The sequence below is a fragment of the Colobus angolensis genome, unplaced genomic scaffold (genome assembly GCF_000951035.1).
Source record: "Colobus angolensis palliatus isolate OR3802 unplaced genomic scaffold, Cang.pa_1.0 Scaffold10, whole genome shotgun sequence".
In the NCBI taxonomy this organism is placed as follows: Eukaryota; Metazoa; Chordata; class Mammalia; order Primates; family Cercopithecidae; genus Colobus; species Colobus angolensis.
In genome coordinates this window covers 17,333,104-17,359,544 of record NW_012110919.1, presented here as the reverse complement: position 1 = coordinate 17,359,544, position 26,441 = coordinate 17,333,104, and the positions used below count along the sequence as shown (strand labels likewise).

Sequence of the window (26,441 nt, the reverse complement as noted above, 5' to 3'; positions counted from 1 at the left end):
AGCAGCCAGCAACAAGGTATGGGAGGACAGGGAACCCAGGCCTAGGATAGGTTCCAGGTTAACTCAGTTCTTCACTGAATGTGTGTCTGCCTTGGTGCTGGGCTCTGGGGATGAATTAGTATTGATAGCAACAATACTAGCTAACATTATTGAGTGTATGCTGTAAGGGGAAGGCCTTGTAAACACTCAACATACCTGATATCAGGAAGTCCTCCCAGCAGCTCTAAATACTTGCTAATATTATTCATGTTTTATAGTTGACTAAACTGAGGCCCAGAGAGGGCAAGCAACATCCCTAGAATCACACAGCTCTAGGAGTATCTCATTCCAACACTATAGTTTTTAGCTCCGTCCATCTAGGCAGAGGACATGGATATGTAAACCAGGAAATAAACCATAGCACAGTTTGCATGTGCTATGAGGCAAGTATTGACTAGTGCAATGGGAGGGGTACTGTGGAAACCACGTATGAGCACATTCTTGGCTAATGAATTAGGGTGCTGGGCATAGGGGTCCTGATGGAAATGTTAGAAAAGTGGATGAGATGGAGGGAGGTAGGCAGGGGACCTTCAGGGAGGGTCTTGGGTACCCTGCAAAGGTTTTTGGACTATATCCCTTAAGAGTGATGATGGATTTCAAAACAAATATTGCTTATTTTATCCTTGTTCAAAGGACATCTTATGTGAAAGTCCAAAGTATGAAACAGGTGGCAACGGAGTGGCTTTGGACAGCCTGTCATTTGTGGCCTCCCTTCTCCCTGCCTGCATGCATGGGTCCCTGGCCATCTGCCTGGAACCCTGACTTTGAACATCACAGCTAGAGAGCATCAGAGTTGGAGAGAAAGCAGCATTTCCAAGCATTTGGGGAGACTGTTTCCTTGGTGGTGTGGCGGTTCAGTGAGAAGGGGCTGGACCTGGTGGCAGGGAACTGGCTTGAGATGATAGTAGCAGCAGCCCTGCAGGCTGTGGCGTTAGTTCCCCATCCATGCTGGGGACCGGAGCCTTGCTGATTACAGCCAGCTCTTTGGGAGGCCATCCATCTAATGGTTCTGCACTTGATCTTTGAAGCCAAACTGCCTGATTGCAGGCTGTGCCAGATTCTTAACCTCCGTAGGACTCAGTGTCTTCATCTTTCAAATGGTAAAATTACAGATATTTCCCTGATCATTTGTTGTAGGGTTTAAATGAGTTAGTACATGTGAGGTACTTAAAACCTTACACACAGACTTGGTGCATAGTAAGTGCTATATTGTTATTTATTATTAATGTTCAAAAATGCCTTTATGTAGTTTGAGTTTACTCATTTAATAAATATTAACTGAGCTCCTACTATGTTACTATGTGCCAAATGCTGTTCTGGGTGCTGAGGATACACCAGTGAGTGAAACTGGATAACCCCCTTTTACATTTGACTGGGGGAGACAGAATAAATAAATATGTGGAATGGATGTGTAGTAGGGCTGAGAGGGGCCCGTGGGATCGTGCACAACCTGGTGGGCCACATTAAAAGCTTTGGGTTTTATTTGCCTGAGATGGGAAGTTATAAAGAGATGACAAGATTGAGCACCCATTTTGGGGTCAGAGTAGCTCTATTAGGACTGGGTACCTGGTCTATATCCAATGGTTAATAAATTATTAGTAGTGTTTATTGTTACCCATTATTGTGTCTACAGGAGAGCCGTTCCGGGAGAGGGTTGTGAGAATGATCTTACAAGGAGAGTGGGGTCCTTGTAAGAGAAACCACATTTCCCTTAGCATGACAAAGGCATGTCTAGCAACAATGGTGGTGACACACACCATTGCCCACCTGGCAGGACAGCACACCCAGAGCCTCGTGATGCTGAATTGACTGACTGGTCCTCTGCCTGGCGATGTCTCCGTTGTCCTCTCTCGCATTCTCTGTAGCATAAGTGAGCTTGTTGGCTAAACAGGGTGTTTGTGTATTGCTGTTTTCCCTCTGCAGTGTTTGAGAACAAAGATAAGATTGTGATCATCATGGAATATGCAAGCAAAGGGGAGCTGTACGATTACATCAGTGAGCGGCGGCGCCTCAGTGAGAGGGAGACCCGGCACTTCTTCCGGCAGATCGTCTCCGCCGTGCACTATTGTCACAAGGTACGGCTGTTACTGGCCCGCAGCTTTGACCATAGATGGTTTTTGTGGCACTGCATGATTTTTTTCCTGTTATAAAAGTGATATCTGTTCATGGCAACGTGTATGGAGAATTTATGAACTAGAAATAAGAAAATTACCATCACCCACGATTCTGGAATCCAGGGATAACCCATTTTTGACATTTTTGCTTGTTTCCTTTCAGTTTTCTTCCTCCTCCTTCTCACATTTTTTTTTAGGCAAACTCTTAATTTTGAATAATTTTAGATTTACAGGAAAGTTTCAAAGGTAGTACAGAGAGTTCCCATCTATGCCTCACTCAGTTTACCCTAATATTAACATCTTACATGTCTGTTATACGTTTGTCAAAATGGAGACACCAATGACCTTTTTCTGTTCCAGCATCCAATCTAGGGTACCACACTGGATTCAGTTTTACATCGTTTGTGTCATGCTTTTTTACTTAATATTTTGATCTAAATGTTTTCCTATATTATTAAAAATTCTTTGTGATTCTTGATTGTTGGACATTGAGGCTATTTCTAATTTCTGGTTATTACAAATAGTGATCAATATCTTTACATGTGAATATTTTCCTCTCATATGAATAATTTACTTAAGAGAGATTCCAAAAGTAGAATTACTGGGAGAAATGTTCTTGAAACCTTTCTATACTCTTGGTCCCTTTTCTTGCATAGGTCACCTACATGCACATATGTCTTATTACAGCACACCTTGATGGGATGTGCTCAGAAGATAATACAAGCTAGTTGGGAGGCTGAGTGGGGAGGATTACTTGAACCCAGGAGTTCAAGACCAGCCAGGGCAACATAGCAAGATCCATCTTTGAAAAACTTTTTTTAAAGTAGCCAGGCATGAGGTTGCACACCTGTAGTCCCAGCTGTTTGGGAGGCTGAGGCAGGAGGATCCCTTGTGCACAGCAGTTTGGGGCTGTAGTGAGCTATGATGTTGCCACTGTTCTCCAGCCTGGGTGACAAAGTGAGACCCCACCTCCAAAATAATAATAATAATAATATAGCCACAGTAGAGTCACTCTTGGTTTCTGGAAAAGGCATGAAGAACACAGATAATTACAAGCCATGTCTCAGCCATTATTGTTATTAATCATTTTGGCCATGATTTTCATCTCATTCAGACTTTCTCCAGATCTGTCACACCCTGAACAGTCATTTACTTTGAGGATAATGTGACTTGAGTCCAACAGGGCATCCAAAACAGAGTCAACTTGTTTATACAAATGATTGCAACATGGGGCCTCCTGGTTTGTTAAATAGTGTGTCTAACTGAGAGTGGCTCTGTAAGTAATTAGAAGACAGTCACTCAAATCTGAAACCCTTAACCCATGTGAACATTGTTTGACCTCTCTTTGTTGACTCAAAATGTGCTCATGATTTGAATCGTATAATATTTTGTATTTCATCATCAGGTATCATTGTAAATCACCATAGAGACGATATTTTTGTTATTTGAAGTGTATGAACACTTGGATTCTGTATGAATGAGGCTTTATTAGACTCATTCCATCTTATTACGAAAACCAGGAATGAAGCAATGTAAACCAAACTGCTCCTGATATTTAAAATTAATGGAATCAGGCGCCTTGTAGTCAACATCTTTCTTCTAAGAGACTTGGCTTTGTGCATTTCTGAATTCAGAAGGCCTCCTTGCAGGCTTGAATTAGAAAAAGGTTAGTAGAAATACATGTTTTCATTTCTCCCTCTGAGCAGTGCTTTTGGAGATATTAAGAATGGTCAAATGAAAAGGAAAATAAACAAGAAAGAACCACCCATAAACATGCCTATTGGTTCGCTCAGAAGAGCAGCTTTGATTGCAGATGTCCTTTATGCTGAATGATGTTCAGAATCATTCAGTGCCCCCTGCTACTTGTCCACGCACCCCAAAATAGCCAGTTCTTTCAGGCCCACTGCTCTTCCCATGCCCACCCACCCCCTAAAAAGATAATAAAAAAGATAGTCTTAAAAAGGAATGAAGAAGACTAATGGGTACTGCCGTGTAGACCGACAGCCTATTGGCTGATGACTGCTTTTCACATTTCAGCTGGCTGGCTGCTGGTCATTGAAGTTCAGCCTCCAGCCTTGCCGGAGTTTGCCTGAATGGAAAGGTCAGGCAGGACGGCAGCCACCTGCTTCGGTCAGGCCAGTGGTCCCGGTCTCATTGGTCTGTGCTCACGCTTCACCTTTCACCCAGCCCTGAGTCCTGCTGAGCAGAGAGGGACTTCCTAAGTCTTCTCTCCAGGCTGCTGAAGAAATGTTATCCTCAGGACACATCAAAATGAGTCGCAATAGATTGAGCCAGATGTCTTTCCAGCATTGGGTAGGCAGGCAGGCACACAGACAGACAGACAGACAGACGAGGAGTGCCTGTGAGCCCCACAAGTCTTGAGTCCCCAGCAGAAAAATCTGCTTCTTCCCTGGGAATCCCATCCCAGACAGACATCGTTTGCCGCTGCCTGGGATTATATTGCTTTCACACAGTGGAATTACATTCCGACAAAGAATCCCCCTGCTGTTTTACAGGCTCTGGGGGAAAACAGATTCCAGTCATTTTTCCCTTAACCACACAGCAAGTGACTAATGCTCTCCTGTCGCTGGTCGGTTGCTGGCGGGGGAGCGTCAAGACAGTGAGAGCAGCCTGAAGGATGGAGGCGAAGACCACCGGGCTGGCGCATTTCTTTAATCTGTCAGACATTTCCCTTTGCGCACCCTCCTGCTTCCTCTTTCTCTCTTGTTCTCATCCCAGCCGCTCCCATTCAATTCCCTCTTTGTCTTCTCATTTCAGAACGGTGTGGTCCACCGGGACTTGAAGCTGGAAAATATACTGCTCGATGACAACTGCAATATTAAGGTAAAGCTCTTGTCTCGTTGATTGATGTGCAGGGCCTGGGTCTTGCAGCCTTGTGGAGGCTTAACCCGCTCCAAGCTGCAGCCTGGAAATAAGGCAGCCACTTCCTACTTGGGCAGGCTGGTGGGGAAGAGTCTCTTTGCTTGAGCTCAAAGTCCAGTTCAAACAATTAAATTCGACAAGCAGTTATTGATCTCCTACTACATGCTGGGCATTGTTCTTCCTCCCTGGGTAAGATGAGATGACTGAGATACAGTGTCTCTCCTCAGGAAGCTCATAGTCTAAAATCATCACCATAACAATACTTTTAGCAACCAATAGATACATGTGTATTTTATATTTTTGCCTGATATCACTTAAATTCAATCTTTACGACAACTCTACAAGGTAGGTACTGTTATTTACATAATTTCACAGATAGGGCAACTGAGGCACAGAAAAACTAAGTAATTTGCCCAAGGTAATCCAATGGTAAAGAGTGGAGTTGGGATTTGAACCCATGTCTCTCTGATTCATGAGCCCAAATTCAAGTTGCTTTGCTTGATTTTCTAGCAGGGCCCTAAATTATTTTAGAGCTGGAACTCTTTTCCTGGCCATTTCTTTGTCACTCTCCATCCTGTCTCCTACTTCTCCCTCTCCACCTTCCCACTCCTGAAACCAGCCATGGACTTGGGAAGCTGACCAAAATGGGGATGGTGCTTGCTGTTGGGAAATAGTAAGTTCTGGAGTTTACTCACACAGAGAGTATTATTGCTGGCTGCTGCTGGAGCTGGAGAAAGCTCTCCTGGCCCGCAGGGTTCAAGTGCCTCCTGGGGAGCCCTCTGAATGTCCTTTTGACCACGTCTACAAAATAAGCAAATAAGGTTTCAAAATAAACGGAGCTCACTGCATGGGTTTCATTATGAAACGGCCTGAGTACTCCCAGCACCAGCAGGAGCCTTCCAATTGGCCGCTGGTGACGTTAGTGGCTTATCCCTGGTCCCTGGACAAAGCATGGGAATGATTTTTTGTTGTCGCTGCTATCAGTGGAGGAGCGTGTGATGAGACTTGTTTCCTTGCTTGGAAGGATGGAGTCGCTTTGGTGTTGGGATTCTCTGTACAGATTATGGCGGCAACCATTAGTCACCATCATCCTTTGAGAGGCCCCTGGAAGCCATGACCCAGTGACCTCTTGCTCTTGAAGACTGGTTGACCGTAGTCACATGCAGTCCATAGAATAAGGAGGAAATAGTTGGTCGAAGTAGTTCTCCATGGGAATAGGAAGTGGAATCTCAGGGTCTATTTCTGGCAAAGTAGTTGGATTATTCTAGAAGGAGCACTGGTTATAGAGGTAGGAAATTCTGGGCTGTGTGGCTTACTAGCTTCTTGAGACTGGGAAAACCACTTAACCTTGTTTCCTCAACTGTAAAATAGGGTAACAGTACTACCCACAGGCCTGCTTAGAGTAGTGAATGAGACATTCTGTGTTTAGTTTTGTAAACTGCTACGCACTCGTGTCTGAATGAGTCAAAGTTAAAAGCAGTGGCTTTGGAGTTAGATATTGCAACCCTGCCCCTTAGTAATGGCAGGATTTGGGGTAAGTTTCTTGATGATTTAGGCTTTAGTTTCCTCATCTGTCAAGTAGGGATGCCAGTTCCTATCTCTGCAGATTATTGTTTATTTGTTCTTTTTTTTTTTGATGAATATTTTCTGAACAGTTACTGTGTGCAATGTCCCGTGCCCAGTCCTGGGGAGTCCATAACAAATGTGAAGATTTTAGACAATACTACAATCAAAGCAATTCACGCTTAACTGTTACTATACTGGGAGCCTGCTTAAGTGGCTGGCCACTGGAGAGGGAATTAAACCGGAAGTCAGCTGCTCTGAAGATGCCTAGGTCCTGGGGAGTGGTGATCAGGTCATGGCTGAAAAATTGGTCCTGGCTTGAGGGCCACATTTTTCTAAGGGTTTGTGTCATCAACCTTATTGACTTCCTCTCCAGATTTCTTCCTGCCACCTGCCCCCAGAGCGCTCAAAACTAAATGTCATCTTTACAAGGCCTGGAATGTGAGCCTCTTGCCTAGGGATTGGGTTCTATGGTGCAGTGTGACCCCTTGGTCCCTTGATGTTTTCCCAGAAGTGATAAGACACATAGCTTTCTGTGCAATCATAGAATTCCCTAATGGAGGAAAAGAATGATTAGAATTCTGAAAGCAATTGTGCAGGGAAACAGTGAGGCAGGAGCCCAGAAGAATGGCTTCGTTTGTGTAAGCAAAAGGGCAATGATGTTGGGCCAGACAGTTCCCCTGCACCAAGTTCTTCGACCTGGGGTCCCTGTGCATGACGGAGGGAAAGAGCACACACACAAAACAGTATTAACAATGAAGGCTTAGGCATACACTTTTCCTTAAGAATTTCTAATCCTGGCATTTCCCAAGGTAAAGCACGGGTACACATGCACACATACATCCCAAAGAGAAACCAGATCTTCCCATTATCAACGCTTTTAAATTCCTTTCCTCCTTGTTCAAGGAATCCTACTCAGATCTGAGAATCTACATCTTCAAAGAACTTTGGGGGTCATTTTCCAACCCCTTGTTTTAATGATTAGACCCAGAGAGTCTAGATGATAATGCCCATGACCACGCAGTGACTCAGTCTAGACTAAATTATTGTGTCTTTGCTTCCCCAGAGTGTAGACTAGTGCTTGGCACACAGTAGGTACTTCAAAATGGTTTGACTTTGGAATAAAGGAATGACGAGCCGGGATTAGAACTCATGTGTTTGACTTCCAGGCAAATTATCTTTTCATCATCTCCCATCCACTTCCAAGGTTTTAGAAAATGTGATTCAGCTGGTCTTGATTTGTCTTCTGGTGGTATATGCTCAACTCTTCCTGACTCAGCATTTTGCTGAAACATATTTAGAAAGGACCCTTGCTGACAAAGGCAGGCAGACACATGGCCACAAGCTGGCCTCCATGCTCAAGAGAGCCCCTGCCATCCGTGTCTGGACCTGGGGGACCATAGACACATGAGCCACCAACGAACGGGACATGAGCAGCAAGGTCCTCTCTTGGAGCTCCCTCTGGTGCCTCTCTAAGTGTGGATCCATCTTCCATGTTTCAGGTGTGGAGGACTTTGGCCTAGGAAGCCTATATAAATGCTACTGGTTTAAACTTGTCACATGTCGCTGCAATGGTGGGGAGAGCCATGTAGCTCATTCCTCTCCCCTTCCCTGCCTGATGTTGATTTGCAGAGAGCACATCTGGCCTTGAAAATTATTTATCTGGCCACTGCGAGAGGGTGTGGCTTCTAAAAATATTCACACAGTCGGTCAGCAGAAAGAATGAGAGCAATGTGCTGCTTTGGGCTGCATTCCGCACTCTGGAAGCCTGTCTACTAAAATAGACACCCAGCACAGCATTAATTTGCAATTAATAAAAAACGGGCCAAATACACAGCCCACTCTCTGAGAGAATGGAATGCTGACAATTCCCATAGAAGGCTCCTGTAAAAATGTCTTACAATGAGAAGAGGTCCAGGCACCGGGTCAGCTGACCTCCTCCAAGAGGGCTGGGAATTTGGTGAGCTCCCAGGGCTCAGAACAGAGGGGCTTAAGGGAAATGGCCTGCTGCCCCTTATGACAATGGAAACGTGGCTGCTGTGGATAAGAAAAGAAGCTTTGAATGGCCAGGGCCAAGAAGAGATAGAAACCTCTGAAGCTTAACAAGACCAAGTGGGGCAGCTCAGAGTCAGCCTCTGGGCTTTGATGATATGAATGTGAGAGCTGTATTCATGCATGAATTAATCAATTCATGTGTTGTGTGTATATATCAATGCACACCTGCATTCACTCATCCATTCCTGCATTTATTCACTGAGGAATTGAATATCTCTTCTGGGCAATATTTATTTGATCAGAAATATTCATTAAGGTCCTACTGTGTACTTGGCCCTGTGCTGGGGAAGTAATAGAGAACTAGCTGGCCAAATTTCTGTCTTGGAACTCAGGATCTAGCAGTTGTTAAACTAGCAGTGATAATGAGCCGTGAGGAGGATACAGAAGTCACTGAAGAAGAGAAGGTACCTGCTCTAGTGAGCTTAAAATTCCAGTTGGAGACACAGCAATCAACAAATAAACACATCATGTAATTGGCTGGTAGTGAGGAAAATCCATGCAGGGTGACAATGAAGAATAGAGTTGCTCTTTTAGCTAGAGTGCTCAGGGAAGGCCCTTGGTATAGGACTTGAATTCCTCTCATCCCCCAAGCTGTCTTGGGCTTCTTGACCTTGGCACACATGGTTCACACTGTCTGGAATGCTCTGCTCATTCCTTTTTGCTTGCTCCTTCTTTGAGGTCTCTGCTTGAATGTCTCTTCTTCCAGGAGGCCTTCCCTGATCCTCCTCCCTTGGCAGGGCCAAATGGCCCTGTGTAATGTATTCTGGAAGTTCTGAGCAGGAAGTAGTGGGTCTGTCTGGCTGGATGGACCAGAAAGCTTTCATGTAGGAAGAGGAATTGAATTGGGTTTTGAGGGATGGGTAGGAGTTTGATAGTAAGGAACATGATAATGGCTTTTCAAGAGGAAGAAACAGCAAGCACAGGAACACAGCATGGAGACTAGAAAAGGAAAGTATTGGGAGGCCGAGGCGGGCGGATCACAAGGTCTGGAGATCGAGAGCACGGTGAAACCCCGACTCTACTAAAAATACAAAAAATTAGCTGGGCGAGGTGGCGGGCGCCTGTAGTCCCAGCTACTCGGGAGGCTGAGGCAGGAGAATGGCGTGAACCGGGGAGGCGGAGCTTGCAGTGAGCCGAGATCGCGCCACTGCACTCCAGCCTGGGGGACAGAGCGAGACTCGGTCTCAAAAAAAAAGAAAAGGAAAGTAATGCTTTCTGAGCCCCTGCTAGAAGCTAGAGCCCCATGTCAGACCTTCCACACCTTATTTCATTTGGTCCTCAGAATGTCTCCACTGGGGTGGGTGTGGTTATATCATTTTACAGATGAGGAGGCTCTTGCAGCAAATAAGTGATGGGACTGGCTACAAACCTATGGCTATTTGACTCTAAAGACCAGACACCTGATGAATTCTACCCTCTACTCTCACTATCCAAATTTGCCCCACATCTAAGAGCACATCACACGAGGGCACTATTTGGTCTGTGCTTTAGTCAGCCTTACCTTGTCTGCAGGCAGGCTTGCAGACACGACAGCTGTCCCTGCGAGAGACTCTCCAAGTGCTAATGGTGGCTGATGGCCAGGCTGAGTCATGGTGGCCAGAGTAGCCATGCAGGGATGCCAGGGCTGTGTGCTGTGAGCTGGCACTGGCTGCTCATTAGCATCCATGGGAGCTGCTGCTTGGACGCACCCTCTTTTAAGAGCCTCCTCACATTGTTCGTGGTGGGAATTTCTTTTTTTTTAAGAGAGGCGGCATGAGTTTAGATCCTCCAAAGATGGAAGCTGGCCCCACTCACTTCGGCTCCTTGTTCCATTCCCCGCCTTCACTTCCTGGCAACTCAGGAGTGAGGCTGTGATGGGTGAAGCCACAACGATCAACTCCAAGGCCGGAAAGGAGTTATGGAGCGTATCTTCCTGGATGGAATTGCTGATTTCTCGAAGAGTTACGCAGAAAGTGCATTTCCTCGTCAGCCACCTGACAGCAATAACTCCCCTTTATGTAGCAGTTTACAGCCAAGGCAGCTGTTCACCGATGTCTCAGGCAAGCCACTTTGCCACCCTGTGCCTCAGTTTTCTTATCTGCAAAATAAGGATAATTTTAGAATTCACTGTCCGCAGTCCTCCAGATAGGATTGTTGTGAGAATTTACTACATTAATATATGTAGCACTCATAGAACTGTGCCTGGCACATAGCAATGCTGCTACTGTTACTTTTATTTTTAGAGACAGGGTCTTGCTCTCTCACATAGACTGGAGTGCAGGGGCACCATCATATGTGACAGCAGCCTTGAACTCCTGGCCTCAAGCAGTCCCCCTGCTTTAACCTTGAAAAACTCTGGGATTGCAGGCATGAGCCACCACACCCGGCCTCTTTTTAATTCTTTTCTTGTTTAATCTGGCTTTGATTTTCACAGCACCAAGCGATTGGTGGTATCGCAATTCCATTTTCCAGCAAAGGAATGTGAGACTCAGAGAGGTTAAATAAAGTAGTCATAGCTAACGTTTATGGAAGGCCTCCTGTGTGCTAGGTGTAAGCACTTCCACGGATCAGTTTATCTGGTTTGATACCAGCACTTCCAGGTAGGTGACATTATTATCATCAACTCCATTTTATAGATGAAGAAATGCAGGCTCAGAATGGCTAATGTGCAAGTATGTATTATACACTGGGGCTCTTGTTAAAATGCAGTTTTAGTGGCTCTGGGGTGGGGCCTGAGTGTCTCAGGTTCTGAAATGGTCCCAGGTGATGCTAATGCTGCTGGTCCATGGGCCAGATTGGAGTGGGGTGGGATTAACTAAAGTGCCTTCGGTTAGATGCTGGTAAGAGGTGAGGCTGAGATTTGAACTCAAGTACTCAAACCCTGAATCTTTTCCTTTTCCCATCCTACGATGCAGCTTCTCACCCTGGACATGCCTCTGTTATAAACGAGTGATAAGATCTCCTGGCTCTTTAATGGGCAGTGGCTTTAATGCTTTCGGTTTCCCATTTGCCTGGTCTAACACACAGTTGTGAAGTTGGCCAAACCATCAGCCTACCATAATGGCTGTAATTTATAGCGTCAGCTGGTCCCAGGACTGTTCTAGGAGGTTTACATACGTTTTCTCTACTCTTCTTACCTATGTGAGGTGGGTTCTAGTCTGAGTCCCATTTTGCAGATAAGGAACTCGAGTGACTTGGCAGGTCCCACCCATCACCTAGTAACGACAAAGCCATGGTTAGCCCCAAGTTCTCCTGGCCCCAAAACGTCTGATCTGTGGAGTGCACCACACTTCCTCTTAAACACTGCAGATGACTGTTAGACCATCACTAATTATTATCATTGCCATCAGCATCCTTTCCTATTAGTTAATGTCAGCAAGGTGACACTTAGTTTTCACCAGACGAGTTCATTATTAACAGTGTTCTGGAGTTAATCCTTTTATGGTGGTAAAATATATGTAACATGAAACTTACCAGTTTTAGGTACACCGTTCAGTGGCATTAAGTATACTCATATTGTTGTATAAGCAATACCATCATCCATCTCTAAAATGTTTTTACCTTTCCCAGCTGAAACTCTGTCCCCACTAAACAGTAACTCCCCTTTCCCCCTCCTTCCAGCCACTGGCAATCTCCATTCTATTTTCCATCTCTATGAATTCGACTACTCTAGGGACCTCATGTACATGGAATCATATGTGTCCTTTTGTGTCTGGCTTATTTCACTTAGCATAACGTCTTCAGGGTTCGTCTGTGTTGTAGTGAGGTTAATCCTTTTGAAATATGAATGAATAATCACTTCCTCATTTATCTTTCTAACCCCAATTTTCATGCAGCAGGGAGCGCCTCTGGAAAGGCTTGATAACAATAAAAACTCCAAATATTAAGGACCCAATCCTTGAGTTCCGTGGCTCCTTTTGAGAATCGAGGCTGAACTGAAGCACAGGGCAGGGGCAGAAGGTGGTTCTGAACCAGTATAGAGCAGGGGAACAGTCAAAACAACAAGTGAAAATGCCAGCTAGGTACCTTCCTCCAAGGCTTACTTGCTAGTGTGTCAGCAAAATACTACAGCCCAGTCGCCTCCTTGCTGGAAAGTCATCCTCTCCTTTTACAGCTGATGTTCTGTTGGAGAAACTGTATGGCTTGGGAAGATGCATGCGCTCCTTCATGTACTTGCTGCCCCTTTTTGCAACCTTCAGCAAAACTTCTTATGCCCTGGAACCTTCAGCTGCTTCACTTTTAGAGCGAGGGGCAGGATTAACATCTCTCGGGGCTCTTTCAGGTCAAAGTAATTCTGAGATGCGATTATTTTTGTTTTATGATGTTTAAAATCAATATTTCTCAAATTTCAGTTTTTCATCCTTTTCATGGATTTTACCTTTCTGCAGTATCCTCACTGCTATTTTACTTAATATTTTTGTTGTGTTCAGGTCACTCTTTAAAGTTCTGTCTATTTGAAAAAGAAGCCCTAAATAATTACCTTAAGTGGAAAACCAGAATCACTTACCAAGAATAGAAGATAAGCTCAAAACTAAGTATAATGGAAACCAAATAGCATTATGAAGTTCCAACTTCATGTTGGTTGCTGTTGCAGGCTAGGCCCGAGGCCTGGTCTCTTTTTTTTTTTTTTTTTTGAGGCGGAGTCTCGCTCTGTGCCCGCACTGGAGTGCAGTGGCCGGATCTCAGCTCACTGCAAGCTCCGCCTCCCGGGTTTACGCCATTCTCCTGCCTCAGCCTCCCGAGTAGCTGGGACTACAGGCGCCCGCCACCTCGCCCGGCTAGTTTTTGTATTTTTAGTAGAGACGGGGTTTCACCGTGTTAGCCAGGATGGTCTCGATCTCCTGACCTCGTGATCTGCCCGTCTCGGCCTCCCAAAGTGCTGGGATTACAGGCTTGAGCCACCGCGCCCGGCCAGCCTGGTCTCTTGAATAAACACTAAAGAGATACTGAAGACACACCAGTGCCCAACCGAGACTTTCTCCTTGACTTAATCCAAAGAACTGAAGGTGAATCCAGAAAGGAATGAATTTTTCATTTTATTATTCAACGTTATTTAATTCCATTATTATTTGGCATCTAAAATTTCTGTATTTCTTCACTGTCAAGAGTCCCTGGCATTGGGATAGACTCTGCTTCTAGTATAATGAAGGTAATTAACTCTCTGGATTTAAAGTTGGAAGCAAATATATATTGAGCTCCAACTCTGGGCCAATTACTGTTGTAAGGACTTTACATACTTTTTGTCATTTAATGTCTGCCATGGCACAGTAGGGATAGACACTCTTCCTAACACTATTTTACAGATGAGAAAACTGAAGCTTCAGAGAGGTTTCATAACCAGGGGCCATTTCCCCTCCTGTCAATAGTTAAGTTCCATATGGCATTAAATCTTAGAGCCGAAGCCTAAGTTTCAAAGGCTCAAGGTTTGAGAACGCTCTGTGTGTGTGTGTGTGTGTGTGTGTGTTGATTAATACTGCTTTCCCTTCGAAGTGCCAAGAACACAGGCTAATCTGGATTTCTATTAATCTTGTGTCAGTGGCAATGACAGTTTTACTGGGAGAGGCTGATAAACATCAGTCTGCGAGGATGGGAGTGGGCCATAACATAAACACACTTCTCCGGAGCGGCTACAGAGCAAACGAGGCTGCCCAGATTCGGAGTGAAAACTCCCAGCGTGAGCGTGCACATGTGCAGTGGGTGCCTCTCACACGCACGTGAAGCTCATATGGTGCCCCAGGCACTGCTGCCAGGCGGGAAGGGAATGCGTTTTCCTGTGTGTAGCCATTCCATGCCTCTTCTGATTGACAGGGCACACTTCATAAAGCTTCCAACCAACTTCCTGCAAGCAAGTCAGGGGCCTTGATAAGAAAGTGGAATTCAGGGCAATTAAGTGCAGTCTGAGCCCAGAGAATGCATTTTCTGAGGATGGTTGTCCACCAGCTGCTTTCAATGACATTCCGTTCATTCAGGGATGACTTTTATAAAATAGACGGCTTCTAGGGGCTGTGACCACAACAGAGCCTTGGTGGTATTCAGGCTGGGCTGTCTCTGGGCATGTGAATCATGCAGCTCTTTTCCAAGCCTCAAATGGAAATCAGCTTGGAGAATGATGGAAACCTACAGGGGCTCAACTTGCAAGGTTGACTTAGAGTGGAGTGAAATATGCAGGTGACCCAGGGGAAGGGTGGCACTGTGGTTTGAAGCTTTAGAGACACGGGGGTTTATATTGCTGCATATTAGTTACTCATCTCCTTAAATGAGTAACCTCATCTCCTTAAACCTCAATTTCCTCATCTGTTCAATGAATTTTTCAAAAAATTTGCGGTAAAGTGGACATAACATAAAACCGACTATTTTAACCTTTTTAGGCATAAAATGCATTCACATTGCTGTGTAAACCAAGTTTTTGTTAAGATTAGATTAAAGAATTTAAAGTGTTTGGAGCAGTACCTGATAACTGGAAGTTGTTCAAAAAGTGGCAATTAAGTTTATTATTATTATTATTATTTTGCATTATGTATTAATTATCTTGTGCTTTTCAAAATATAATGCCTGTTCCAGTGACAAGTGTTTCTTGGGTATGGGCAGGTGCTAAGGAGTGGATGATACAAGGTTAAGGGGAGGATGTGGAACCTGCCAACTGCCTCAGGAAACTCAGAGTCTGGTAGGGAAAGCAAATATGTATATGTATGTATATATGCATATATATGTGTGCATATACATATACATATATATGTAAAAATGCTGTCATAAATAACACATAAAACACTTCAAGAAACCAGAGGAGAAGAGAATGATTCCAAGGAGTGTGGAGTACAGTGGAAACAAGGCTAGGTGAAACATCTGCCTGAAACTTGAAGATTATGAAGCACTTTTACACTCACAGTCTCATCTTTTTTTTTTTTTTTTTTTGAGATTGAGTCTCCCTCTGTCACCCAGGCTGGAGTGCAGTGGTGCGATCTTGGCTCACTGCAACCTCTGCCTCTCAGGTTCAAGTGATTCTCATGCCTCAGCCTCCCGAGTAGCTGAGATTACAGGCGTGCACCACCATGCCTGGCTAATTTTTATATTTTTAGTAGAGATGGAGTTTCTCCGTGTTGGCCAGGCTGATCTTGAATTCTTGACCTCAAATGATCTGCCCGGCCAAGGTCTCATCTCGATTGATTTCTTTTTCTTCTTATTCTCATGATAATCCTGTGAGCTAGAACAGGGAAGGGATCATGGATTCCCATTTTCTGGTGGGTAAACTGAGGCCAAGGTCACTGAGTGACAGATGGATAGGTGCAGAGTTGGGCTGAAATATGATGACTCAAAACCCAATGCTGTGAGTCAATTAGTCCATTTCATCTCAGGTCACAAGACAGTCAAAATACAGTTCTGATCAGGGTGTGAGTGGATACAGAGGTGATATCACCAGTTGCGTAGGTCAGGGGTTTTCCGCCGTGTGATATGCACGCCACTGCAGATGCAATATGATTGGGTAGACCACAGAAGGAGAATTCCTAAATTAATAGTTACACGCTTTAAAGTTCATCAGAAACATCAAGCCAGTGATTTTGTGAATGTTATTTCTCAGAGCAAGTCTAAATTAAAGTTTAAATAGAGCGTCCATTTAAAGAGTAATTTCTAAGTAAGTCGCAAAGCTTGTAGTCTGCAGATTTGGTAGAACTTGTGATGGATGCCAAGGACTGCAGCTAGGAAACATGGACCTGCTTGGGCTGAGTGGTCCTTTATGAAGACTCAGGGCTGGAGAGAAAATGGCGATCCAGCCAGCAGACCAACCCAGGTGCCCTTCATCCACTCTTTGTGCTGTGTGGTGTGAACTGATTCAACACAGACATAATCTGGAATGCTAACAAGTCTCCCTGGTTCTTGCTTCTCTTTGTAGATTGCTGACTTTGGGCTTTCCAACCTGTACCAGAAGGATAAGTTCTTACAAACATTTTGTGGGAGTCCACTCTATGCATCTCCTGAGATTGTCAATGGGAGACCTTACCGAGGGCCAGAGGTGAGCAGCTTGCCTGATGCGTATGGGGCAGGGGAGGGGAGGGAGAAGAGGGAGGAAGGGCAAAAATTGGATTTGAGAAATGCTTAAAAAAACAGAGCCTAAAAAAGTCAGCAAGGAAAACTTTTCCTTATACGATTATAAAAGCAATAATATATACTCCTGGGAGGAAATTTGGAAAACCCAGAAAAGCCTAAAGGAGAAAATAAAGGTACCTGCCATCCCCCCACAAAAGAGAATCACTTAATACTTTTGTGACTTTTAAACTTTTCCCAATGAAGATCTCTGCATTTCAAAACTAATTGAGATTAAGTTAATAAAAGGCAAGATATACATATGTATATGACACACATATGTATATCTTGCCCTTTACTATCAGAACTATCTTGTGACACTTTCCAAATTCATTATTAAAAACATGATTTTCAGCCGGGCGTGGTGGCTCACCCTTGTGATCCCAGCACTTTGGGAGGCTGAGGCGGGCAGATCACGAGGTCAGGAGACCGAGACCATTCTGGCTACCATGGTGAAACCCTGTCTCTACTAAAAATACAAAAAAATTAGCCGGGTGTGGTGGCGGGCACCTGTAGTCCCAGCTGCTTGGGAGGCTGAGGCAGGAGAATGGCGTGAACCCGGGAGGCGAAGCTTGCATGAGCGGAGTGCATGAGCGGAGATTGTGCCATTGCACTCCAGCCTGGGCGACAGAGCGAGACTCTGTCTCAAAAAAAAAAAAAAAGAAACAAAAAAAAACCCAACATGATTTTAATGACATTTTATTGATGAATATACCATAATTTATTTAGTAATGTCTAGATGTGAACATTTAGTTTTTTCCCTATTATATCAAAACAGACACAACAAACAAAAGATTGCCTCACTCTGGAGTAAATATCTTTTTTTGTATATATTTTTGACAGCATGCATATCTGACTAAGGAAATACATTTTAATGACATCTTCTAATTCATGAGAAATACATTTCCCTACATGCTAGTGCTTTCAAGGGCCACTGTAAGATATGGGTATGTGGAAATTTTATTTTGAAAATGAGTGAGTTGTGGGTGATGATTCTCTTTTTGAAAGATGGTTCTCTTTTCAGAGAAGTTCATCCACTCAGTATCCTTTAAATAGCCGCTGCTCAGTGTGTTGAAATGTTTTCTTTTAAATATTTATCTGTTTGAGAGTGTTTCAGGCTAGGGCTGAAGGGTAAAGAGAAGGATGCCAAGACCATTTATCAACTGCAATGAAGAGAAAGTCTTTCTAAAATAAGAATGCAAGGGAGGAGCATAGAACTCAATTACAAATTTGTAGAAACTCAACACTAAGTTTCTCGTAGATAATGAGTATTTTGGTCTTTGATGAACTGTTTTTTGAGGTTACAGGCTGGCAGCCTGTGATCTGGTCAGCAAACTCGTTTATTTGGCCACCTTAGTTTTTATTTTAAAAAATTGAGCAAACATGTAATAATTAGGAGATTCCATATAAAAGTTTGGTTTCTGACTTCTCTTGAAAAACCAAAGAATCTAGTAGTGCTAGGCCCACATTACTACATGGCAGCAATTAGCTAAACAGAGGTTGTCTGCCTAAGACGGGTGAATGTACTGTACAGTTTGTCTCCATCCCCAACACTCTATGTCATAACCCCAATTCTTTCTTGCTTTGTGTATATCTGTTGTTTGCTTGGCTCTTACAAGATTTCAGTTTGTAATTCCTGATTCATTTGAAGAAAGTGCAGGAAGGAATTGATTCCTGGATTAGGAATGAAGAGCCCCGCATCCCAGTTTTACCTCCATCACTGGGGTAGGGCCTCTGGAGAAACCATTTAGGTTCTTCCTGCCTCAGTATTCTCATCTGTCAAATGGGGCTGAAAATAGTCCTGGCCCTAACTGCTTCACAAAATTGTAGTGAGGATTAAATAAGATAATCTGTTTAAGAAAGTACTTTACTAGTTGGGACCACTGGCCTCTGTTCAGAATGGAAAGGTCAGGCTCTGTAGCAGGTCCCAGCTGCATTGCTGTCAGATGTCAGGCTGCACTGGGAACCTGTCTTCCAGGTGCTAAATTCAGTTACTGGGGGCATTGGGGGTGGCTGCTCACAGGCTGTGATGCTAATGGTTTGGAAGGCATCTTGGGATCTGTTTCCCAGCTCCTATATGTGCTGTCTCTCTGCTTCAGGTGGACAGCTGGGCCCTGGGCGTGTTGCTTTACACCCTTGTTTATGGAACAATGCCCTTCGATGGTTTCGATCACAAAAACCTCATTCGGCAGATCAGCAGTGGAGAGTACCGGGAGCCCACGCAGCCCTCAGGTGCGTGCCCTGTGGAGGGAGGGTCAGAGGTGGAGGGGAGAGAGATCTGTTTACCCACTCTCATTTTCTGCTTTTGTTTTAGTATGTCTGTCTGGAGTCTCCTGGTTTTCCTCTTTCTTCTTCCCAGAAGCATCATCCTTGGCAAAGCTTGCTTGTTAGGCTGCTTTCCCCAAACCTTCCCAAAGAAACTTTTCAGAGCACATATTCTAGGAGTCCTGTTTGCTTGCTGTGTGGATCTGGGCAAGTCACTTAAGCTCTTTGGATTCAGATTCTCCAGCATAAATAAAAATTTTGGAAAAGGTATTAGACGAGGTCTCTCCCAGTCTGAGTAGACATAGAAACCACCCACCTCAGAATGTAAATACTGTGAGTGTGGCCACTGCTCTGTCCCTCACTACTGTGCCACTGGCATAGGGTATGGCTCATGGGCACTGTCTCATTACTGATTTCTGCATAACAACTCTACCCATCTGCCCCACAAAACAAACTCAGTGGCTTACACAACCTTGAAATCATCTCTTTCAGTCCTGTGGGTTGGGAGGTGCTCTTCTGGCCTTGGGGTTTTTCCTACAGTTGTAAGCAGATGGCAGCTGGGGCTGCTGCTGGGGCTGAACAGTGGACCTTCCTCGGCGCTCTCTGAGGTGCCACCCCACAGTGGCAGCAAGAGGTTCTAAGAAAGAGGAATAAAAAGTTGCTGAGCCTTCTTTCTTCTTTTTAAATTTGTTTTTCTTGAGACAGTGTCTTGCTCTGTTGCCCAGGCTGGAGTGCCAGTGCTATGTCCACGCTTGTACCCAGATTGTGTCATATCTGCTGTGTTCTATTGGTCAAGACAACCATGGCCATGAGCTCCGTCTCTTGATGGGGAGCATCGTGCCTGTACAGAGGGTGTGTACAGCTGCTCATCACTGGTCATTTTTGTTAAAAAATGAAGTTAACATTGGCACTTCATTTATATACATACTATACACATGCATATATATATACGCATATATATGTCTGTCTATATATCTGGACATACACAGTTGATTCTCATTATTCATAGTAGTTATGTTCTACAAAGTTGCTACAAATACAAACACTGAATTTGTGAATACTGAACTATTGCTCCTAGGGGAAATAGAGGGTTAGATTCCTGAGAGCCTCTGCTCACAATATTTTTGTCAACTGATTGACACACCTTGTTTTATGTGTGTCTCTGTTTAAAGACACCTTATTTAATCTATATTATTAGTTCATTAACATCAAACTCACCAGCCAACAGCACTGTAACTCACGCCTGAACAAAGCTGATCTAACACACTTATCTTCTCCATAAGGCACATCACAGCCTTCTTGTGCTAGGAACACTAAACAGTGCTTCAGCACTGTTTTGGGGGCCCATTTAAAATGGAGGAATCAGCAAAAAAAAATTCCAAAAAATGTGAGAAACACAGCACTAAATAGACTGAGAAAAGGACACTTTGTATAATAGTATGAGATCTGAAATAAGAAGGCAGAGTGTTGCCTTGTTTGACCTTAGCTGTGAATACATATGTGTGTTGGGTGGGGTGACTCTAATTTTTTGCTGCTCTGTGCATATGCAAAGATGACTGCAAAAGAGCTGTGAATATTGATTTTGAGGTTACAAATAAATTTTAGCGAGTAGACAAATTTGCAAATACAGACCCTATGGATACTGAGGCTAGACTGTTGTATGTGTGTATATATAGATATACATTCTCTCTCTCTATATATATATAATTTTTTCAACAAGCCAGCCTATTCTTTTTGGAAAAATTCAGAGTGACTTCTAAAGTGGTCTTCTTTGCCTCACCAGCTAACCGATGCCAATGCGGTTCCTGGCACATTGTAGGGGTTCAAGAAATACTTATTGAATGACTGAGGATGATCATCTTGGTATTTTTCAGAGGCATTTCTTGCCCCAGTCCCTTTTACCAGGCCTTTGCCAGCTTCTCATTTGCCTACATAAGCAGCTGAGGGGAGGTGGCAGCTTCCCAGAATATAATTCACCCCAATTGGGGGAACACAGTTTGAACCTAAAAGTCAGTTTATAAGCTGTGAGAGTCATTTGGTTCCTGTGGCCTTCTCAGCATCCCTTTAGGGGTTTTCCCTATATGTCTGGCAGCAGAAATTTGTAAGTAGAATTTTCAGACAGGCTGTGAATGGGTAGCAGATAGAGATCACTTCTCTGATCTGACAGCTCAGTAGGAGATGGCTTATGTCAGAGAGGGAAAGAAGGCGAGCTCACTGAGTATTGGTCTCAAAACCTGGCCAGGACCTTGGGGGGAGGCCAGTTTTGGAGACAGCCACTCTTACTGCCCAGATGTGTCAGGTAAGTGCCTCTGAGCCACACTCCATGTTCTGTCTCTGGCATGCTTTCCCAGTGACTGCAGGTGTGCTGTGTGTTTATACAAGCCCACCTACGGAGGAATAAAGAAAGCAATGGTGATCTACACCTGTTTTTCCTCTGGTAAAATGATATTCGCCAAAGGAATGGTGGGGCACTTCTCGGGGTCAAGTCTGGATTCTTTCTTGGTTACCTGACCTTCCACATTTTCTAAAGATTCAAGATGATGAAAAGCTTCGTAGCTCTATGACATTTCCTCACTTCTAGGGAAAACATGCCACCATGTGATGGCACCCCGGCCTGTTCCAAGTCTTGATTACGCTTTTGATGGATGGTCTGAAAGGCTGGGGCATCCTGCTCCATAATGTGACTGGACCAGGTCTCCAAATGGATTTTTCCTAGAGGGAGTGTGTGTCTTTCATCACTGCTGGAGGGTCCCACTATCACAAAGCTAGAAGCTGCCACGTAATGCCTGATTCTTTTTGTCCCTTGTCCCTTAGATGCTCGAGGACTCATACGGTGGATGCTGATGGTGAACCCCGATCGCCGGGCCACTATTGAGGACATTGCCAACCACTGGTGGGTAAACTGGGGCTATAAGAGCAGCGTGTGTGACTGCGATGCCCTCCATGACTCTGAGTCCCCACTCCTGGCTCGGATCATTGACTGGCACCACCGTTCCACAGGGCTGCAGGCTGACACCGAAGCCAAAATGAAGGGCCTGGTCAAACCCACGACCTCTGAGGTCATGCTAGAGCGGCAGCGGTCGCTGAAGAAATCCAAGAAAGAGAATGACTTTGCTCAGTCTGGTCTGGATGCAGTGCCTGAAAGCCCGTCCAAGTTGAGTTCCAAGAGGCCCAAGGGGATCCTGAAGAAGCGAAGCAACAGCGAGCATCGCTCTCACAGCACTGGCTTCATTGAAGGTGTAGTTGGTCCTGCCCTACCCTCTACTTTCAAGATGGAGCAGGACTTATGCAGGACTGGTGTGCTCCTTCCAAGTTCACCAGAGGCAGAGGTGCCGGGAAAACTCAGCCCCAAGCAGTCGGCCACGATGCCCAAGAAAGGCATCTTGAAAAAGACCCAGCAGAGAGAATCAGGTTACTACTCTTCCCCAGAGCGCAGCGAGTCTTCGGAGCTGTTGGACAGTAATGATGTGATGGGCAGCAGCATCCCCTCCCCCAGCCCCCCAGACCCAGCCAGGGTGACCTCCCACAGCCTCTCCTGCCGGAGGAAGGGCATCTTGAAACACAGCAGCAAATACTCAGCGGGTGCCATGGACCCGGCCCTGGTCAGCCCTGAAATGCCCACACTGGAATCCCTGTCGGAGCCTGGTGTCCCTGCTGAGGGCCTTTCCCGGAGCTACAGCCGTCCTTCCAGTGTCATCAGCGATGACAGTGTGCTGTCCAGCGACTCTTTCGACTTGCTGGATTTGCAGGAGAATCGCCCTGCCCGCCAGCGCATCCGCAGCTGCGTCTCTGCAGAAAACTTCCTCCAGATCCAGGACTTTGAGGGGCTCCAGAACCGGCCCCGGCCCCAGTACCTGAAGCGGTACCGGAACCGGTTGGCAGACAGCAGCTTCTCCCTCCTCACAGACATGGATGATGTGACTCAGGTCTACAAGCAAGCGCTGGAGATCTGCAGCAAGCTCAACTAGCACTCCAGGGCGCCGGGGGCAGGTGGGGGTACGAGGGAGGAAGGGGAGCAAGACTTGGGCTCACAGGCTGGTTACCTCTTTGCTGGCCTTGACAACAGACTGAAAAAGGATTGGCACTGTCTCACTTGGCCAAGTTTGCAGCCTTGAGCCAACACCTAAAAGGGAGGGGTGGGCTCTTCTGCCAGTTCTGACAACTGTCAGTCAGAATTTGGGCCCTATTTGGCATTTGCTTTATGGCACCTCCTAGAGGACCAGCTGTCCAGGAGAGGTGGTGTTGACTGGCACTCAGTGGGTAGAGAGGAAGCATATGGGGAGGGAACATTTCCTTAGAAGTTATCCAAATGTTTCTGGAGGAGGGGCAGGAGACACTTGGGCTGTTTGCCTTGGGTGAGCCCAAAGAACTTGCCCCTTTTCTCCTTGCATTAGCAAGCTAGATCTGGCTGCATGGAGCTGGCAAGTAGATTTCAGCAACTTGAGCTTGAGTTGATGATCAATTAATAGTGGCTGCCGGTTGTGCTGGTGTGAGTGGCCCCATCATGGGGAAGGAGTGCTGTGATTGACTAGTAATGGCTACCACAGGAAAGGGAAGGGAAGCAGTAGCACTAATGCTATATAGTTGTCATCTTTGATCTGGCTAGGCCCTCGGAATCGGGTTTAGTCATCCTGTGGGATCTATGTTAACTCTTTCATGCCACTGGTGAGGCATTTGTTAATTTGCTACTCAGCTTTGATGAAAGACAGGGCCTTGGTCAGAGAGAGAACACTCTGAACTCTGCTAAGGACATAGAGTCAGCCCATGGTGATTTAGCTCCTTGCTGTTCACCTCCTCTTTCCTGATGTCTGCCTTGCTCTACAGCACAACCTCTTGAGTGTGGACAGGGAGAAAGATGATGGTGTCAGAGGTAAAAACTATTGTATATGACAGGGCACAAGATGGTCTGTGATCTTTGCACAGATGAATGGAAGTTGATGTGCACCAACAAGAGGCAACTTGTCACTTTCTTTCTCAATATTAACTGGAATGCTGCCTCTTGGGTTCTCACATGCATGGATGCTTTGAGTTGAACGTGCTACTGTCCATAGTCTCCAGAGGATTACCTGGCTCAACCATTGGCTCTGTTCACCAATGACAAATGGTTTCCCCATCCACTGAGTGTAGCATCCTCAGAGGTAGACAAGTTTGCTTCTAGGGAGTTAGATGTAGGTGGGATATTGGGATGAGGAAAGGAAAATCAGGTAGACGGTGCTTTTTTCCCCCAAATCTAAGTATTCTATGTCATGGTTTTAAACTTTGACATGAACTCCTGGGCTTTGGGGGAAAAGAAAATTCCATTCATTTAAATGAATAAGGTGTTGAAGGAGTGCAGGGGGTTGGGAGGAAGCATGTAAGAGAGTGAACATTTCCTTAGATGTCACCCAGATGGTTCTGGGGGAGGTAGAAAAGAGGTGCGGCAGGACTCTTATCTTAAAAAGTAAAAAAAAAAGAAAAGAAAAAAAACACTAGGTATGTAATTTCTAAACACCCGGATCACAATGACAAGATGCCACTCCAACCATGGGACACCTTCAGGATTCTAGGTTTGGACTTCCTGGTCTCTTTGGGATGACTTCAGATTCTGCTGGCCAAGGCAAATTGAACTCATTTCAAGATGGCCACCACTGGTAGCCATGTAGATAGACAGGAAGACTGGTCTTGGGAACATCTTTGGAAAAACCAACAAAAAATAGTTTGTAGAGAGAGAAGAAAAAATTCACCTTACAGTGCTAAGAAAGTGCATTAGAATGGAGTTGCCCTTTCCTTAAGGAGACAGTTTGGTTTCTCCCCTTGCCACCGGCTCTGGTGTTTTGGCTTGTGCATTCCTTCTGGTTGAGCTGAGCAGTGTGTTATGGGAAGCTGCTCAGTTTCCTTTCATTCAATTCCACCTCCTTCCTGAACTCGAATAGAGGTTAAAAGGGGAAAAAAAAATCTGTAGATAGCAAATTGTGCGTGTGTGGGGGGCGGGGGGGATGGGGGTGTGGGTGCATGGAGGGCAACCTGCAACTCTGAGCTCCCTACTTCCTGCCTCATTTCATTCTGGCTTTCTGAACAGCCTATGCTGCTGCCCTGCTGGCCCCTTGCGCACGGCAGCTGGCCGTGTCCTTAGCTGTCAGTATGACTTAGATCTAGCACCTACCTACTGGTTGATGTGCTTTTTCCTTTTGCCAAGTGATTGAGTCTGTTTAGTATTTTCCATCATTCTAGTCTTTAAGTAAAAATGACACTATTGAGGAAAGTCAGTCTACTTCCTTCTTCCTCCCCCCAAACACGTGTTCTCTTTCGTCAGGAAACTCAGCCAGTGGACTGTGGCAGAGAAAGTCCTCCACTCAGAGGCAGAGACTCTGAGTTAAGTCATAGGTGGGTGGCCTTAGGCATCTGCATTGTTTGCGGGGGTTAAGTTTTCCTTCCAGTGAGGGCTGGAAGGATGAATTAGCTGGTCCCTGAAGCCCTGCTTAGCTCTGACACTGCCAACATCCTCTGATTCTAGGTGTGATGTTGACTGTCCTTTCAAGGAAAAACTTGCAATAGAGGGAAAAGCCGTTAAAGCAGCTCCCTGCTTCATCATTAAGTCCTGTCATCCCTACCAGCCAATCCCAGTCAAAGAAGTTATGCTTTATTCGCTTCCGTGGAATTACAAGTGAGAGACACTTTTAGGACCTGATGGACAAAGCAGGAGATTCGCTGTCAGCTTTCCTGGTCCTCTCCTTGCTTCTGTGGGCCTTGCACCGTCTTAGTTTACACATCTGCCAAAGGGGTAGAATTACACTTCTTTTTACAGGTAAATTTCAAGGCACGATCAGTTTTCAGGAAGTGCTTCAAGACCCCAGGTGAAATGAAAATGCTAAGTACCCTCTGAATTGCCATCCCTGTTACCAGGTGCTGCTTTTTCAGATGATGGGGACACTTTTCAGGGTGAAATTCAGGCGAGTTTTGCCCAGGCCTGCTGTCTTGAGTACAAATGTGAATGATCAACTGACTGCTTGTTGCCAAACTGGAAATGTTCTGTAGGGATTTACTGGCATGGTATCATTCCTAGAAGAAAAAAGAGAGAAACTTGACTGCACATTAAAAAAAAAAAAAAAAAAAAAAAATCCACGTTGTGACTTTTATTTAATTTCTATTTTTTTTTTTTGGTAATAAAAAGTTGACTTTTTTTATTTGAATTTGTCTTTTTTATTTATTGGTCTGAAAGGCATTTCAAAGGTATTATAATAATATATTGGTGTAATTTAATTGGTGCAACATGCTTTATGGCTCCTGTCAAAATTGGTTTTCACTCATTTGATTGGTTTGAGCCCAGAACAGCCTACAGGGGAAAAAAAAGCTGGATAACTACCCAAAGTGTTTGTATTTTTATTGGAAACTGATTTTTGTTTCATTTTGGTTTTTGTTTCTGTTTTTATTTTTAAATTAAATAAATTGCAATGAACTGAACCAGAGAGCTTGCTTCTTTATTTG

The 26,441-nt window shown here is 44.9% G+C and overlaps 1 protein-coding gene across 1 annotated transcript; it reads left to right on the top strand.

The window, feature by feature from the left end:
- The first annotated feature begins 1,891 nt into the window (after positions 1 to 1,891).
- On the top strand, positions 1,892 to 26,422 carry NUAK1 (NUAK family, SNF1-like kinase, 1). Its single transcript, XM_011935429.1, has 5 exons — positions 1,892 to 2,114; positions 4,932 to 4,997; positions 16,522 to 16,641; positions 18,812 to 18,944; positions 21,792 to 26,422. Exons 1-5 carry the CDS (start codon positions 1,995 to 1,997, stop codon positions 22,943 to 22,945), a joined length of 1,593 nt encoding a protein of 530 aa, XP_011790819.1. The 5' UTR covers positions 1,892 to 1,994; the 3' UTR covers positions 22,946 to 26,422.
- The last annotated feature ends 19 nt before the right edge of the window (positions 26,423 to 26,441 follow it).